Below are 20,000 nucleotides of genomic sequence, written 5' to 3' on the forward strand. Positions count from 1 at the left end.
GCATGATTATAATATAACTTGTATGATAATCATCTGTATAATTATAAACATCTGCATAATAATTATAATCATATATAATTATAAACATCTGTATAATAATTATAAACATGTATAATAATAACTATATGTATGATAATAAACATTTGTATGATAAATGCCTGTATAATAATTGTAAAAATCTGTATGACAATAATAAACATCTGTATAATAAGCATCTGTATAGTATTATAAACATCCGTATAATAAGAAAATGTATTACAAACATCCGCATAATAAACATCTATACAATGAAATTTTATAATAAATATATATTAGAAACGGCTTATTATTAAACACATGTCTACTAAAACATCGTTTAATTACTCCGCCAAACATAATTTAAATTTTTATCGACTTCATAAACCGAACTGGAGCCTAAGTTTTATTTTTTAAATTCTATAAACAACATCGTGTTTAAGATTGAGAAACCACATAATGTATATATATATATATATATATATATATATATATATATATATATATATATATATATATATATATATATATATATATATATATATATGTAATCATGATGGCTTTGTCTTGGTGAACTCCTTTACTGTGGTGTTCTGTGTCACAGAAACTGGACGTGTTGCAGTAATACTAAGTATATATAGTGATGCTACTATTGTGAAATATGGAGAGAGAGAGAGAAAGAGAGAGAGAGAGAGAGAGAGAGAGAGAGAGAGAGAGAGAGAGAGAGAGAGAGAGAGAGAGAGAGAGAGAGAGAGAGAGAGAGAGAGAGAGAGAGGGTACACTTACTGAGAGAGGTGGGGAGGAAGGCAGCCCGCACCTTCTCCGAGTCGAGGGTGGCTTGATACTCCGTGGGCGTGTGGGCGGGCATGGTGCCCATGCCACCCATCGCTCCCATACCCCCCATGGCCGCCGTCATGTGGGTGAGGGCGGGCGAGAAGTGAGGGTGGTACATCCCACGAGACATGGCACTGCGGGGAATGAAAGAAACAAAAAAGCAACAATTAATTCACGTAATTAAAAAACATAATCGGCCAAGAGAGGGTAAAAGTTAGTTATTAAACAACCATTCTTCCCGCTCCAGAGAGTAATATGGGAACAATACGGTCGCTAAATATGCATGTTTGTTTAGGATTTACCTACATATCTGCAATTTATTATTTGCCCTCTAATGACTCAACAACGGTGCTTTTTTCTCTCTCTCTTTTTCGAAGAAATTAATCCATTCACAACAATCTGAACCAGCAGAGTGCGTTGTCGATTTGTTATTGTGTGCTGGTAATAATGGGCCAGCACGATCATTGTTTGGTACCTTGATCGGTACAGTGTGTGTGTGTGTGTGTGTGTGTGTGTGTGTGTGTGTGTGTGTGTGTGTGTGTGTGTGTGTGTGTGTGTGTGTGTGTGCGTGTGTGTGTGTGTGTGTGTGTACAAGTTAATTTATTATTAAAAATCTACAACGCGGGGGCTGCCATATTTACACTTCCCGTCACTAATAATTGCTCTCATTACAACATTACACCGGCCCAGGAGAACATTAAACCAGCCCCTCTACTGAATCATTAAAAAAAAGAGCTCACAATGCATGTTTTACGGCCTTATAATAGCGCCTACTGTCTGACAAACTCCATTATGGCCCAACGTAAACATAACAATTACCGGATCTACCAGTAATGATCAAGTATATTACGATTATTCACTTAAAAATAGCTCAATTTAATCAGTTGATACCAAGGTTCTAGACACAAATGATATCGAGGTAGTTAACATAGATTTTTTCCAAATGCTGAGATTGCACGAACATTGTTGAGTATGGATAGTGAGTAAAATATATTAAACGTTTCTCGGTTGTTGCGTGATCCGAGAATGGTATATCCTTATGACTCTTATCCCATAAGCCCAGTCCCCTCTACCTCAATGAGTGCAAAGAAAATAGTAACTTTCTGATGGAGTTAAACATTCGCTTTGAAGATATGAAGCCGACCAGAAGAGGCATTCATAAGGTATCACATGGAAACTAATATCCCAACTACTTCAGTTAAAACTGGCAAACTGGCTCAATGTCAGTCCAGACTTTTCTTTAATTAAGATACACAAGCGTTTGAGGTTTGAAGCTGATCAGAGGAGTCATTCTCCAGTTAATATGCAGAAACAACCTGCTTAATGAAAACTGCAAAATTAAAACATGCGCAATCCAAAATCAACGGAAATGTTCATTTGAGAAAGGCACACAGGCACTAAAAGTTTGAAGCCGATAAAAATACACATTCTCCAGTTATTGCACCGTATCTGACAATTTCAAATTTATTAACTATTATGAAAAAATCGCGAACAAGCGATACAAGATGCAAAACAACCAATGGGGGAGTTGAATGATAGTTTTAGGCCTTCGTGTTGCAATCAACACATTATCAACAGCTGACAATGCTGCAGAATAAAAGGAGGAGGTCCAAGCTTGGACCTACCATGTAACTCTCCCCGTGATTGTTTTGCATTTATTAACTACGTTAGTATATTAACCCATTTGAGCCTACACAGTCTAAACTAAAATAGGTAACATTCGTGCAATAAGATGTACCAACCATCAGAGATTGAAATCGTTCGGAAGAGACGTACTCGTTATTTCACTGCAAAAGTCAATATGAAGTGACAAATTAGCACCTACTGAAAGAACAACTGTAACCTTGTAAGTAGGATACAATGGTGATAAAAGTTTCAAGTCTATCAGAAGAGTCTTTCTCGAGTTACCGCACGGAAATCAAAATAGAGAATTGTCTATGTTAAATTGACGAGAGGGCGCCCACACATGCCAATACTTGCCTGAAGCTTTCTAGTACAGTACACCAGCGGAGAAAATTTGAAGTCGATCGGATGAGGCGTTCTTAAGTTATAAACGAAAACTTTGGAGGAAAAAAAAATTTAAGGCAGTCACTGCAAGCCTCAGTAAATGACGTGGAGCCCGGTGACGCCGGTGCTAAGAAAGATGCCTGGTAGCGGTAACAAAATAATAGTGATACAGAAAGCATATCTCACATTATAACAAAATGGTGTATAGTGCCGACAATTTGACGAGTCAGACTTGGGTATCTTTCCTGACTGAAGATATTGTCATCATCTCCGTACTCGACTGATGAAGCTTGGTGTTTAGGCGAAACGTTTCATCGCGATACTTAAGTGCTACACATATGTCACTCGTCCATAACACATCTACCACGCTGGCACATATGTCTTCAACATGTTTCGTCCTGCCCGAGTCAGGACATCAGTTGACCTCACTACGTTTCAGCCTACCTGACCCTCACATATACTATCTTTGCCTATATTAGCTTGTCTCGTGTCCCATGTTCCTCGTGTCCCATGTTCCTCAGGTACAGACACGGTCCCAGGAACGGTATGGTTGCTCGCTTGCCTTTGTTTACAATTTGTCCGTATATCTTCTGATGTCTACAGTGCTATGTTTACCTGTATTGTACTCAAGAAATAGGTTGTGCAGGCGAAACGTTTCAACAATGGAGATACCTAATTACTGCCCATGTGTCTTATTCATCAACTTGTGGGTATTGTATACCACTCATCAGATACTCATCGGTATCCTATACCGGGTTTTCACCTAATGACCTGCATTACGAACCGTGAAGAAAAGTCACAGGTTTCAGAACAATGTTTAATTAGGACAACGTTCCGCTCTGAGTAGAACTTTGTTATGATTTGGTAAAGCCTACACAAAGCGAAACGTCTCAATAAAAGCTTATTCCGAAAAGTGTATATTTTCACAATTGTCTCCAGAAAGCAATTTAGATCGCACACAACTTTCCGTCAAGTCTGTTGTTTAACTGACCTGCTCGATCTTTCCTGTTGACTTTCCGTTCCATACGTTAACTTTGCAGAAACGCGCATAATTTCGTAATATTTCTCTGTACAAATATAAACCACCAAAACACACAGACACACTCTGGCAGGACTGCGGATCTTATCTTCCTGCCTCACGAACACATAAGACAAACTTTACTTACGTTCGGGATGCACATACCTTTATTTTTACCTATGTGCTTCTTAATAGTTCTTAATCCTGTGTTATTTCCTTTCCAACCTAGCCGAGAGGAAAATAATCAGTAGAACCAGATCCATAAGGACCTGGTGTCTGATTTTTGAGGTTCTGTAAACAGTTCTGACTCTGCCAAAGTTGGCGTCCTCCCTATAGCTTATTTTACAATTCTTGTGAACTTCCCCGAGAGGTCTTTCCCTGGGGCAAGATTCTGTCTAACAGTGCCGTTAATACCTAATATTTCAACGAAAATCCAACAGTTCCATTAATGCCTAACAGTACCAAAAATTTGCGACAGTTCCGGTATAGCCCAACGGTCCCGGTAATGTGTAACAGTATCAGGAATGTCCAACGGTCCGGGTAATGTGTAACAGTATCAGGAATGTCCAACGGTCCCGGTAATGTGTAACAGCATCAGGAATGTCCAACGGTCCCGGTAATGCGTAACAGTATCAGGAATGTCCAACGGTCCCGGTAATGCGTAACAGTATCAGGAATGTCCAACGGTCCCGGTAATGTGTAACAGTATCAGGAATGTCCAACGGTCCCGGTAATGTGTAACAGTATCAGGAATGTCCAACGGTCCCGGTAATGCGTAACAGTATCAGGAATGTCCAACGGTCCCGGTAATGTGTAACAGTATCAGGAATGTCCAACGGTCCCGGTAATGCGTAACAGTATCAGGAATGCCCAACGGTCCCGGTAATGTGTAACAGTATCAGGAATGTCCAACGGTCCCGGTAATGTGTAACAGTATCAGGAATGTCCAACGGTCCCGGTAATGTGTAACAGTATCAGGAATGTCCAACGGTCTCGGTAATGCGTAACAGTATCAGGAATGTCCAACGGTCCCGGTAATGTGTAACAGTATCAGGAATGTCCAACGGTCCCGGTAATGTGTAACAGTATCAGGAATGTCCAACGGTCCCGGTAATGTGTAACAGTATCAGGAATGTCCAACGGTCCCGGTAATGTGTAACAGTATCAGGAATGTCCAACGGTCCCGGTAATGCGTAACAGTATCAGGAATGTCCAACGGTCCCGGTAATGCGTAACAGTATCAGGAATGTCCAACGGTCCCGGTAATGTGTAACAGTATCAGGAATGTCCAACGGTCCCGGTAATGTGTAACAGTATCAGGAATGTCCAACGGTCCTGGTAATGTGTAACAGTATCAGGAATGTCCAACGGTCCCGGTAATGTGTAACAGTATCAGGAATGTCCAACGGTCCCGGTAATGCGTAACAGTATCAGGAATGTCCAACGGTCCCGGTAATGCGCAACAGTATCAGGAATGTCCAACGGTCCCGGTAATGCGTAACAGTATCAGGAATGTTCAACGGTCCCGGTAATGTGTAACAGTATCAGGAATGTCAAACGGTCCCGGTAATGTGTAACAGTATCAGGAATGTTCAACGGTCCCGGTAATGAGTAACAGTATCAGGAATGTCCAACGGTCCCGGTAATGTGTAACAGTATCAGGAATGTCCAACGGTCCCGGTAATGCGTAACAGTATCAGGAATACCCAACGGTCCCGGTAATGTGTAACAGTATCAGGAATGTCCTACGGTCCCGGTAATGTGTAACAGTATCAGGAATGTCCAACGGTCCCGGTAATGTGTAACAGTATCAGGAATGTCCAACGGTCCCGGTAATGCGTAACAGTATCAGGAATGTCCAACGGTCCCGGTAATGCGCAACAGTATCAGGAATGTCCAACGGTCCCGGTAATGTGTAACATTATCAGGAATGTCCAACGGTCCCGGTAATGTGTAACAGTATCAGGAATGTCCAACGGTCCCGGTAATGTGTAACAGTATCAGGAATGTCCAACGGTCCCGGTAATGCGTAACAGTATCAGGAATGTCCAACTGTCCCGGTAATGTGTAACAGTATCAGGAATGTCCAACGGTCCCGGTAATGCGCAACAGTATCAGTAATGTCCAACGGTCCCGGTAATGTGTAACATTATCAGGAATGTCCAACGGTCCCGGTAATGCGTAACAGTATCAGGAATGTCCAACGGTCCCGGTAATGCGCAACAGTATCAGGAATGTCCAACGGTCCCGGTAATGTGTAATATTATCAGGAATATCCAACGGTCCCGGTAATGTGTAACATTATCAGGAATGTCCAACGGTCCCGGTAATGTGTAACATTATCAGGAATGTCCAACGGTCCCGGTAATGTGTAACATTATCAGGAATGTCCAACGGTCCCGGTAATGTGTAACAGTATCAGAAATGTCCAACGGTCCCGGTATGCGTAACAGTATCAGGAATGTCCAAAGGTCCCGGTAATGTGTAACAGTATCAGAAATGTCCAACGGTCCCGGTATGCATAACAGTATCAGGAATGTCCAAAGATCCCGGTAATGTGTAACAGTATCAGAAATGTCCAACGTTCCCGGTAATGTGTAGCAGTATCAATAATGTCAAATAGTCCCGGTAATGCGTAACTGTATCAGGAATGTCCAACAAGCCTGGGAATGCCCAATATCCCCTGGAGTGCCCAACGCTCCTGATCCGGTCCCACTCCACTAGCCTAAATACCAGCAAATCACGGCTCAACACGGATGGTAATAATCGACTACAAAATCAGAACACCTGGACGTAATGGCGGCCACTTTCACAATTAATTGACCTACAGGTGCACTTGGGGTATGTATTTCCGAATAGATTATCATACAGTTAACCGAGCCCTACACGACAATTATGCAGTTGCCGGCGAACTGTTCTTTTGTTATTCTCACTCTGTTCCTCCGCGTGGCCGTTGTTATCACCGTTTTGGTCTGTGTATGGATGAAAAGAGGTATGTGGAGCAACGTGTGTTGCGTATAGTAGTATTGGTAGTGTGGAAACACTCGAGTGTAACATTTCATAGCAACACTCTTCTTCCGTTTCCGATCCACCCCTCCCACGCTGTGTTTCGAGCCGGCTGCTTCATTTCGTTCATTGTTCTCGTTGTCGCTATTTTTAGTGAGCGAATAAACCAGCATTATGTCTCTTTGTTTCCGAGGCGAAAACGTCCTTACAAAAAAATAAAAGACACAAGCAAGTTGTAAAAAAAAAAATATATATATATATATATACATATATATATATACATATTTACTGAACAAAACCTTATTCAAAAAAAAAACAAAAACTCACCGGCATTTTTATGACAAACAGAAATAATGGTTAATGAAGGCAGGGAGTCGAAACAATATGAGAGTTGTCGAAGCCTTGGGAGTCGAGTCACGGGTCGAGCTCACCAGCTAATGCGAAGCTAAACGATGGAAACTCAAATCACGACCTGGCAGCTGTAGGGGCTGTGATTTCTGTTTTGTCGCTGGACGCTGTGATTATAACAGGTATAGCTGGGCTTGGCTTGCTGTTACTGGCGGTTATGAAGGAGGGGTGTGTATGTGTGTGTAATTACACTGTTGAAGTTTAGGGGGAGGTATGGAGGAGGAAGGGTGGCATTGTAGCTCTTGGGCCCGTCTTTTCCTGTTAGCTGGCTAGGTTTTGGATTCGCCTTCATGTTTTAAGCTGTGAATTGTTCTAGCTTCATTATTTTTTTATTCTTTAATATGTTCTAGTTCGCTACTATTGTGTTTGTGGATTTTTTTTTTTCTTAGCTTTGTCTTACCTTTTGACTATGTAATGGATCTTTGTCACTTCTAGAATTTCCCTCATCGAAGTCAAACTTACGTCGTCAAAACTGTTTTATATCATCTCTTTTTTTGGTTTATTTGTTTACTTTGTGATGCCTCGTTCTGGTTCGTTTAGTGTCAGTTTTTGCTGTATAGCCCTTGTGGCTTAGCGCTTCTTTTTGATTATAATAATAATAATTAGTGTCAGTTTGATCTTCCATTTCTGTCCTGCGAATATTTTATTTTTCCATTTTCCCCAAAAAGACATTTTTGTTTCTCGCAAACTGTTGCCAAGTATCCCCTCAAGGGAGGTTCCTTGGCGCTGGTGAGGGGCTCTTGATCTAGGGAATTGGATCTGTACTCCGGTTCCCTGAATTGAGCCTGAATACTTTCCATCACCCTTCCCACATGCGCTCTATAATCCTACCGGTTTAGCGCTCCCCGTGATTATAATAATGTTGCGAAATATCTCTTCACATGAAAGATTTTCAGCGTAGCAAACTACATAACATCCGAAAATTAGCGAAACCAAAACAGAAAGACAAATTAACACGATTAAAAAAAAATACAGAAAATTGAGTTTGCAGTCCGTGCGTTGTGTTCAGTCACTGAGGACTAATTACATCGACTCCAGGCTGAGGGACTGATTACCTCAAATTCCTTCTGATCTTCACCATTGTTCTTTGTATTGGACTGATGAAGCCCCTGTGTGGCGAAACGTTTCCTCATTAGATACCCTAGTGTTGCACATGTCTAATTTATCAACTCAACCGAGCAAGTGAACCACAAAAAGTTCAACATCCACACACATGCAGGAGAATCAGGAGAACTGCCGGAAAAAACAACAATTTTGTATAGATCAGAACACTTATTAGAGGAAACGTTTCCTCTAATAAGTGTTCTGATTTGTACTTAAGTGTCTTTTTTCCACATCTTGTGGGTATCACCATGCCATTTTTTGTCAAGAGTGCCAACACCAGTATTGCAACAAAAATACTATCAGTTGTGACTTGGAAAACAACTGACAATCATGTTAATATGAAAATCATAATTACTGGGAAAACGCCCCTCGGAAGTCGTCTCTCTCAGCAGAAGATACCGATGAAGACTTCATCCCAGCAGCACAGCTGTATCAGAGACTTGGTGAAGTTTCAGTAGATGAGGCATGTGTAGATGTATCCAGTGACAAAGTCCGACAAAAATTGGATGACACAGAAGACCGCATTTAGCGCATCTTTTTTGTAATAATAATGCTAACAGAAAACAGCAGTTTGGTCATCGTACCAGGTATGTCCGGCTGTAATGCACGGAGATACTAGGTGTTCATCACCAGTTCACAGAAACGGAATGAACGAGAAATGGTGAAGGTCGTCTGCGTTCTCTGCAAGAAATACTGCCGCATCTCGCAGCTGCCCGGCATAAATGGATATAAAAATTGTGCAAATCTGCCTATAACAGACGATCCAACTCGAGGATAAACATTTGCTTCCTACCAAGGTGATCATTATGTTATCCCACGAAGTGACAGATGTTGGAACGGGTTATTATCAAATTTGGTCATGGAACAAGCGCTAATAAGAACCATGACAACGGCAGGACTGACACGTGGTCGGGGTATAGTTAGCTTCCCCAACGGATATAATGGTTCCTGTTTATGACAACATGGACTGTCTTTAATGGTACCATGCACCAGTGTTCACTGTTTCTTCAGTGTTTATCAGTGTAGCACAGAAACTATTATTTAACATTTTTTTTCTAGGTTGAAGCACTTTTTCTGCTAGATTGATTGCACATTTGACCAAGTTTATGGACATTCCCAATACACACACACACAAACTAGTGAAAAGGTTTGCGACATGCCTAGTCCCGGAGATAAAGAATATGTCCTACACGGAGAGGTTAAGGGATATCGACCTGACGACACTGGAGAACAGAAGGGATAGGGAGGACATGATAACGACAAGCAACATTCTGAGAGGAATCAACAAGGTGGACAGAGACAGGATGCTCCAGAGATGGGATACAGTAACAAGGGGTCACAATTGGAAGTTGAAGACTCAGATGAGTCACAGGGATGTTAGGAAGTATTTCTTCAGCCATAGAGTTGTCAGAAAGTGGAGCAGTCTCGAAAATGTAGTGGAGGCAGGAACCATACATAGCTTTAAGAAGAGGTATGATAAGGCTCATGGAGCAGGGAGAGAGTGGATCTTGTAGAGACCAGTGAAGACGTGGGGCCAGGAGCTGTGATTGACCCCTGCAGCCACAATTAGGTGAGTACTAGTAGGAAGTTCTAGGAGGAAGTGAGCTGCATTTTAGCGAAAAATGGAGATAAGTGCACCATGGTCCTAAGACTGTTCTTACTGACCAGTTGACCCACCCCAGCCCCGCATACCCCTCTCCACCCCAGCCCCGCATACCCCTCTCCACCCCAGCCCCGCATACCCCTCTCCACCCCAGCCCCGCATACCCCTCTCCACCCCAGCCCCGCATACCCCTCTCCACCCCAGCCCCGCATACCCATCTCCACCCCAGCCCCGCATACCCCTCTCCACCCCTGCCCCGCATACCCCTCTCCACCCCAGCCCCGCATACCCATCTCCACCCCAGCCCCGCATACCCCTCTCCACCCCTGCCCCGCATACCCCTCTCCACCCCAGCCCCGCATACCCCTCTCCACCCCAGCCCCGCATACCCATCTCCACCCCAGCCCCGCATACCCCTCTCCACCCCAGCCCCGCATACAACTCTCCACCCCAGCCCCGCATACCCCTCTCCACCCCAGCCCCGCATACCACTCTCCACCCCAGCCCCGCATACAACTCTCCACCCCAGCCCCGCATACCCCTCTCCACCCCAGCCCCGCATATCACACACCCCTCTCCACCCCCCACACTACACACACTCCTCTCCACCCCCACACAACACACACCCCTCTCCACCCCCACATAACACATACCCCTCTCCACCTCCCACAAAAAACACACCCCTCTCCACCCCCACATAACACACACCCCTCTCCACCCCCCACATAACACACACCCCTCTCCACCCCCACATAAAACACACCCCTCTCCACTCCCCACATAACACACACCCCTCTCCACCCCCCACATAACACACACCCCTCTCCACCCCCACACAACACACACCCCTCTCCACCCCCACAGAACACACACCCCTCTCCACCCCCCACATAACACACACCCCTCTCCACCCCCACATAACACACACCCCTCTCCACCCCCACATAAAACACACCCCTCTCCACCCCCCACATAACACACACCCCTCTCCACCCCCCACACAACACACACCCCTCTCCACTCCCCACACAACACACACCCCTCTCCACCCCCCACATAACACACACCCCTCTCCACCCCTTACATAACACACACCCCTTTCCACAACCACATAACACACACCCCTCTCCACCCCCCACATAACACACACCCCTCTCCACCCCCACAGAACACACACCCCTCTCCACCCCCAACATAACACACACCCCTCTCCACCCCCACATATCACACACCCCTCTCCACTCCCACATACCACACCCCCTCTCCACCCCCTACATAACACACACCCCTCTCCACTCCCTACATAACACACACCCCTCTCCACCCCCTACATAACACACACCCCTCTCCATCCCCCACATAACACACACCCCTCTCCACCCCCACATAACACACACCCCTCTCCACCCCCCACATAACACACACCCCTCTCCACCCCCACATAACACACACCCCTCTCCACCCCCCATAACACACCCCTTTCCACCCGCACATAACATACAACCCTCTCCACCCCCACATACCACACACTCCTCTCTACCCCCACATACCACACACCCCTCTCCACCCACCACATAACCCACGCCCCTCTCCACCCCCACATAACCCACACCCCTCTCCACTCCCACATACCACACACCCCTCTCTACTCCCACATACCACACACCCCTCTCCACCCTCCACATAACCCACACCCCTCTCCACCCCCACATAACGCACACCCCTCTTCACCCCCACATACCACACACCCCTTTTCACCCCCATATACCACACACCCCTCTCCACCCCCCACATAACACACACCCCACTCCACCCCCACATAACACACACCCCTCTCCACCCCCCACATAACACACACCCCTCTCCACCCCCCACATAACACACACCCCTCTCCACTCCCACATACCACACCCCCTCTCCACCCCCTACATAACACACACCCCACTCCACACCCACATAACACACACCCCTCTCAACACCCCCATACCACACCCCTTTCCACCCGCACATAACATACAACCCTCTCCACCCCCACATACCACACACCCCTCTCTACCCCCACAAACCACACACCCCGCTCCACCCACCACATAACCCACGCCCCTCTCCACCCCCACATAACCCACACCCCTCTCCACTCCCACATACCACACACCCCTCTCTACTCCCACATACCACACACCCCTCTCCACCCTCCACATAACCCACACCCCTCTCCACCCCCACATAACGCACACCCCTCTTCACCCCCACATACCACACACCCCTCTCCACCCCCCACAACACACATCTCTTTCCACTCCCACATACCACACACCCCTTTTCACCCCCACATACCACACACCCCTCTCCACCCCCCACATAACACACATCCCTCTCCACCCCCACATACCACACACCCCTCTCCACCCCCCACATCCGCCGTGGACAAATCAGTTCGGTGCAACAGCTGCTACTCGGGTCACGGGGTCACGGCTGTGCACGGATTTCCTTTGCATCACCGTGATTACACTTCCCTTTTGTCTCTGGCGGAGATAAGTGCTACTTCCTTCCTTCCGCTTTCACTCTCTCTCTCTCTCTCTCTCTCTCTCTCTCTCATAACCCATCACAATCCACGATCACCATCCCAAACACCCACCACCATAAATATAACCACCCAAGACAGTCACCACCCCATAACCTCTCCAAACACCCACCACCACTACTATAAATCTCTTCAAATACCCACCACCAGCCTCTGCTACTCCAACCTTTTACCAGTATCTCTCAGCGCCTGCCCCTTACCCTTTACTAACCCCTGCCAATGCCAGTCAAACATACACTAACCCCTGCCAACACCAATCAGACCTACACTAACCCCTGCCAACACCAGTCAAACCTACACTAACCCCTGCCAACACCAGTCAAACCTACACTAACCCCTGCCAACACCAGACAGACCTACACTAACCCCTGCCAACACCGGTCAAACCTACACTAACCCCTGCCAACACCAGTCAGACCTACACTAACCCCTGCCAACACCAGTCAGACCTACACTAACCCCTGCCAACACCAGTCAAACCTACACTAACCCATGCCAACACCAGACCTACACTAACCCCTGCCAACACCAGTCAAACCTACACTAACCCCTGCCAACACCAGTCAAACCTACACTAACCCCTGCCAACACCAGTCAAACCTACACTAACCCCTGCCAACACCAGTCAAACCTACACTAACCCCTGCCAACACCAGTCAAACCTACACTAATCCCTGCCAACACCAGTCAAACCTACACTAACCCCTGCCAACACCAGTCAAACCTACACTAGCACCTGCGAAAGCTCCACTAGCACTCGCGAAATCTTCACTAGGATCCGCGAAACCTGCACTAGCACTGGAAGAAAATCAGAATGCAGATGTAGCATACACAGACTTTGCAAAAGCATTTGACAAATGCGGTCATGGCGTAATAGCTCATAAAATACGTGCTAAAGGAATAACTGGGAAAGTGGGGAGATGGATCTTCAACTTCCTAACAAATCGAACACAAAGAGTAGTGGTCAACAGAGTTAAATCGGAGGCTGCCATAGTGAAGAGCTCTGTTCCACAAGGCACAGTACTCGCCCCCATCTTATTCCTCATCCTCATAGCAGACATAGAGATATACATCAAAGCACCGTATCATCCTTTGCGGATGATACTAGGATCTGCATGAGGCTGTCATCTGCTGAGGACGCGGTTAACTTCCAAGAAGATATAAACAAAGTTTTCCAGTGGGCAACGGTAAACAATATGATGTTCAATGAGGACAAATTCCAACTACTCCGTTATGGAAAACTGGAGGAGATAATAACTAGAACAGAGTATACTACTGACTCCGGCCATACAATAGAGCGGAAAAATAATGTAAGGGACCTGGGAGTAGTAATGTCTGAGGATCTCACTTTCAAGGATCACAAGAGTGCCACGATCCCACGTGCAAAGAATATGATAGGATGGATAATGAGAACGTTCAAAACGAGAGATGCCAAGCCAATGGTGATCCTTTTCAAATCACTTGTTCTCTCTAGGCTGGAATACTGCTGTACATTAACATCTCCATTCAAAGCAGGTGAAATCGCAGATCTAGAGAGTGTACAGAGATCCTTTACTGCACGTATAAGTTCTGTCAAGCACCTTAACTACTGGGAACGCTTGGAAGCACTTGACTTGTACTCATTGGAACGCAGGAGGGAGAGATATATCATAATCTACACTTGGAAAATCTTGGAAGGAATAGTCCCAAATCTGCACACAGAAATCACTCCCTACGAAAGTAAAAGACTGGGCAGGCTATGCAAAATGCCCCCAATAAAAAGTAGGGGCGCCATTGGTACACCGGGGCCCAAGACTGTTCAACAGCCTCCCATCAAGCATTAGGGGAATTGCCAATAAACCCCTGGCTGCCTTCAAGAGAGAGCTGGACAGATGCCTAAAGTCAGTGCCGGATCAGCCGGGCTGTGGCTCATACGTTGGACTGCGTGCGGCCAGCAATAACAGCCTAGTTGATCAGGCTCTGATCCATCGGGAGGCCTTGTCATGGACCGGGCCGCGGGGGCGTTGATCCCCGGAATAACCTCCAGGTAACCCACGAAACCTTCAATAGCATCCGCGAAACCTCCACTAGGACCCGCGAAACCTCCACTAGGACCCGCGAAACCTCCACTAGGATCCGCGAAACCTCCACTAGGACCCGCGAAGCCACCACTAGCATCCGCGAAACCTCCACTAGGATCCGCGAAACCTCCACTAGCACCAGCGAAACCTCCACTAGGACCCGCAAAACCTCCACTAGGACCCGCGAAGCCTCCACTAGCACCCGTGAAACCTCCACTAGCACTCGCGAAACTTCCACTAATATTCGCGGACCCGGATCTCCACGGAGGAACTAGCGGCGGCGGCGGCGGCGGCGCCGCCTTAATTGGCGAGGCTGGGAGTCACGATCGACGGGCTCTCTCGCCCTTCCGTCCTCTGTTTTTGCTTGGGACACGCATAACGGAACCACGCACTCCTGTCTCAGGTTCCCACGCTGCAGGGGGTGCTGCCAGGGAACCACGCAAATCTGGTGCACCTCTGGCGATATGTTCGGTGTGATGTTCACCTTCAGGTCCTTCTTCCTGGGGTGAAATTATAAGGGTGTATATTCTAAGGCTGTACTACGTCTCTGGTCTTCTCTCTTATTCTGTCAACTTGCATGATCGTTCACTTGTTGGGGGTTGAACTTGATCAGTAACATTGTTGACCGGTTTTATGATATGGTTGAACAGTCTTGTGTGACACGGTTGACCAGTCCTGTGACATGGTTGACCAGTCCTATGACATGGTTGACCAGTCTTGCGTGACATGGTTGACCAGTCTTGCGTGACATGGTTGACCAGTCTTGTTTGACATGGTTGAACAATCTTGTGTGACATGGTTGACCAGTCTTGTGACAAGGTTGATCAGTCTTGTGGTATGGTTGACCAGTCTTGTGGTATGGTTGACCAGTCTTGTGTGACATGGTTGACCAGTCTTGTGTGACATGGTTGACCAGTCTTGTGTGACATGGTTGACCAGTCTTGTTGGACATGGTTGACCAGTCTTGTGTGACATGGTTGACCAGTCTTGTGTGACATGGTTGACCAGTCTTGTGTGACATGGTTGACCATTCTTGTTGGACATGGTTGACCAGTCTTGTTGGACATGGTTGACCAGTCTTGTGTGACATGGTTGACCAGTCTTGTGTGACATGGTTGACCAGTCTTGTTGGACATGGTTGACCAGTCTTGTGTGACATGGTTGACCAGTCTTGTGTGACATGGTTGACCAGTCTTGTGTGACATGGTTGACCAGTCTTGTGTGACATGGTAGACCAGTCTTGTGACATGGTTGACCAGTCTTGTTGGACATGGTTGACCAGTCTTGTGTGACATGGTTGACCAGTCTTGTGTGACATGGTTGACCAGACTTGTGTGACATGGTTGACCAGTCTTGTGTGACATGGTTGACCAGTCTTGTGTGACATGGTTGACCAGTCTTGTGTGACATGGTTGACCAGTCTTGTGTGACATGGTTGACCAGTCTTGTGTGACATGGTTGACCAGTCTTGTGTGACATGGTTGACCAGTCTTGTGTGACATGGTTGACCAGTCTTGTGTTACATGGTTGACCAGTCTTGTGTGACATGGTTGACCAGTCTTGTGTGACATGGTTGACCAGTCTTGTGTGACAAGGTTGACCAGTCTTGTGTGACAAGGTTGACCAGTCTTGTGTGACATGGTTGACCAGTCTTGTGTGACATGGTTGACCAGTCTTGTGACATGGTTCCCCTTAGGGAAGGTTCCTTGACGCTGGTGAGGGGCTCTTGATCTAAGGAATTGGATCTGCGCTCCAGTTCCCTGAATTAAACCTGAATACCTTCCACATTCTCCCACAAGCGCTGTATAATCCTACGGTTTTAGCGCTTCCCCTTGATTATAATAATTGAAACATGGTCGACCAGTCTTGTGACATAATTGACCAGTCTTGTGGGACATGATTGACCAGTCTTGTGACATGGTTGGCCAGTCTTGTAACATGGTTGACCAGTCTTGTAACATGGTTGACCAGTCTTGTAACATGGTTGACCAGTCTTGTGACATAATTGACCAGTGTTGTGGGACATGGTTGACCAGTCTTGTGACATGGTTGGCCAGTCTTGTAACATGGTTGACCAGTCTTGTAACATGGTTGACCAGTCTTGTGACATGGTTGGCCAGTCTTGTAACATGGTTGACCAGTCTTGTAACATGGTCGACCAGTCTTGTGACATAATTGACCAGTCTTGTGGGACATGATTGACCAGTCTTGTGACATGGTTGGCCAGTCTTGTAACATGGTTGACCAGTCTTGTAACATGGTTGACCAGTCTTGTGACATGGTTGGCCAGTCTTGTAACATGGTTGACCAGTCTTGTAACATGGTCGACCAGTCTTGTGACATAATTGACCAGTCTTGTGGGACATGATTGACCAGTCTTGTGACATGGTTGGCCAGTCTTGTAACATGGTTGACCAGTCTTGTAACATGATTGACCAGTCTTGTAACATGGTTGGCCAGTCTTGTAATATGGTTGACCAGTCTTGTAACATGGTTGACCAGTCTTGTAACATGGTTGACCAGTCTTGTAACATGGTTGACCAGTCTTGTAACATGGTTGACCACTCTTGTAACATGGTTGACCACTCTTGTAACATGGTTGACCAGTCTTGTAACATGGTTGACCAGTCTTGTAACATGGTTGACCAGTCTTGTAACATGGTTGACCAGTCTTGTAACATGGTTGACCACTCTTGTAACATGGTTGACCAGTCTTGTAACATGGTTGACCAGTCTTGTAACATGGTTGACCACTCTTGTAACATGGTTGACCAGTCTTGTGTGACATGGTTGACCAGTCTTGTAACATGGTTGACCAGTCTTGTGTGACATGGTTGACCAGTCTTGTAAAATGGTTGACCACTCTTGTAACATGGTTGACCAGTCTTGTGTGACATGGTTGACCAGTCTTGTAACATGGTTGACTAGTCTTGTGTGACATGGTTGACCAGTCTTGTAACATGGTTGACTAGTCTTGTAACATGGTTGACCAGTCTTGTAACATGGTTGACCAGTCTTGTAACATGGTTGACCAGTCTTGTAACATGGTTGACCAGTCTTGTAACATGGTTGACCAGTCTTGTAACATGGTTGACCAGTCTTGTAACATGGTTGACCAGTCTTGTAACATGGTTGACCAGTCTTGTAACATGGTTGACCAGTCTTGTAACATGGTTGACCAGTCTTGTGTTGGTTGACCAGTCTTGTAACATGGTTGACCAGTCTTGTAACATGGTTGACCAGTCTTGTAACATGGTTGACCAGTCTTGTAACATGGTTGACCAGTCTTGTAACATGGTTGACCAGTCTTGTAACATGGTTGACCAGTCTTGTAACATGGTTGACCAGTCTTGTGTGACATGGTTGACCAGTCTTGTAACATGGTTGACTAGTCTTGTAACATGGTTGACCAGTCTTGTAACATGGTTGACCAGTCTTGTAACATGGTTGACCAGTCTTGTAACATGGTTGACCAGTCTTGTAACATGGTTGACCAGTCTTGTAACATGGTTGACCAGTCTTGTAACATGGTTGACCAGTCTTGTAACATGGTTGACCAGTCTTGTAACATTGTTGACCAGTCTTGTAACATTGTTGACCAGTCTTGTGACATGGTTGACCAGTCTTGTAACATGGTTGACCAGTCTTGTAACATGGTTGACCAGTCTTGTAACATGGTTGACCAGTCTTGTAACATGGTTGACCACTCTTGTAACATGGTTGACCACTCTTGTAACATGGTTGACCAGTCTTGTAACATGGTTGACCAGTCTTGTAACATGGTTGACCAGTCTTGTAACATGGTTGACCAGTCTTGTAACATGGTTGACCAGTCTTGTAACATGGTTGACCAGTCTTGTGTGACATGGTTGACCAGTCTTGTAACATGGTTGACCAGTCTTGTAACATGGTTGACCAGTCTTGTAACATGGTTGACCAGTCTTGTAACATGGTTGACCAGTCTTGTGTGACATGGTTGACCAGTCTTGTAACATGGTTGACTAGTCTTGTAACATGGTTGACCAGTCTTGTAACATGGTTGACCAGTCTTGTAACATGGTTGACCAGTCTTGTAACATGGTTGACCAGTCTTGTAACATGGTTGACCAGTCTTGTAACATGGTTGACCAGTCATGTAACATTGTTGACCAGTCTTGTAACATGGTTGACCAGTCTTGTAACATTGTTGACCAGTCTTGTGACATGGTTGACCAGTCTTGTAACATGGTTGACCAGTCTTGTAACATGGTTGACCAGTCTTGTAACATGGTTGACCAGTCTTGTAACATGGTTGACCACTCTTGTAACATGGTTGACCACTCTTGTAACATGGTTGACCAGTCTTGTAACATGGTTGACCAGTCTTGTAACATGGTTGACCAGTCTTGTAACATGGTTGACCAGTCTTGTAACATGGTTGACCAGTCTTGTAACATGGTTGACCAGTCTTGTAACATGGTTGACCAGTCTTGTAACATGGTTGACCACTCTTGTAACATGGTTGACCAGTCTTGTAACATGGTTGACCAGTCTTGTAACATGGTTGACCAGTCTTGTAACATTGTTGACCAGTCTTGTAACATGGTTGACCACTCTTGTAACATGGTTGACCAGTCTTGTAACATGGTTGACCAGTCTTGTAACATGGTTGACCAGTCTTGTAACATTGTTGACCAGTCTTGTAACATGGTTGACCAGTCTTGTAACATGGTTGACCAGTCTTGTAACATGGTTGACCAGTCTTGTAACATGGTTGACCACTCTTGTAACATGGTTGACCAGTCTTGTAACATGGTTGACCAGTCTTGTAACATTGTTGACCAGTCTTGTAACATGGTTGACCAGTCTTGTAACATTGTTGACCAGTCTTGTAACATGGTTGACCAGTCTTGTAACATGGTTGACCAGTCTTGTAACATGGTTGACCAGTCTTGTAACATGGTTGACCACTCTTGTAACATGGTTGACCACTCTTGTAACATGGTTGACCAGTCTTGTAACATGGTTGACAAGTCTTGTAACATGGTTGACCAGTCTTGTAACATGGTTGACCAGTCTTGTAACATGGTTGACCAGTCTTGTAACATGGTTGACCAGTCTTGTAACATGGTTGGCCAGTCTTGTAACATGGTTGACCAGTCTTGTAACATGGTTGACCAGTCTTGTAACATGGTTGACCAGTCTTGTAATATGGTTGACCAGTCTTGTAACATGGTTGGCCAGTCTTGTAACATGGTTGACCAGTCTTGTAACATGGTTGACCAGTCTGTTTTCTCCTCGCGAGCTTCACATTGTCTGCAAGTAACAGTAGCAGTAGCAAAATCTACTTCGACTACTAGCAGCACAACAGAGCTGGCGGGC

At 45.8% G+C, this 20,000-nt stretch overlaps 1 protein-coding gene across 1 annotated transcript in view; it reads right to left on the minus strand.

The window, feature by feature from the left end:
- Positions 1 to 20,000, minus strand: part of LOC128692152 (transcription factor SOX-21-like) — a 174,399-nt gene that overhangs the window by 15,391 nt on the left and 139,008 nt on the right. The window contains exon 3 of the mRNA XM_070085353.1: positions 802 to 983. Coding sequence (XP_069941454.1) covers positions 802 to 983 — 182 coding nt within the window. The remainder of the gene's footprint in view (positions 1 to 801; positions 984 to 20,000) is intronic.

The sequence above is a fragment of the Cherax quadricarinatus genome, chromosome 15 (genome assembly GCF_038502225.1).
Source record: "Cherax quadricarinatus isolate ZL_2023a chromosome 15, ASM3850222v1, whole genome shotgun sequence".
In the NCBI taxonomy this organism is placed as follows: domain Eukaryota; kingdom Metazoa; phylum Arthropoda; class Malacostraca; order Decapoda; family Parastacidae; genus Cherax; species Cherax quadricarinatus.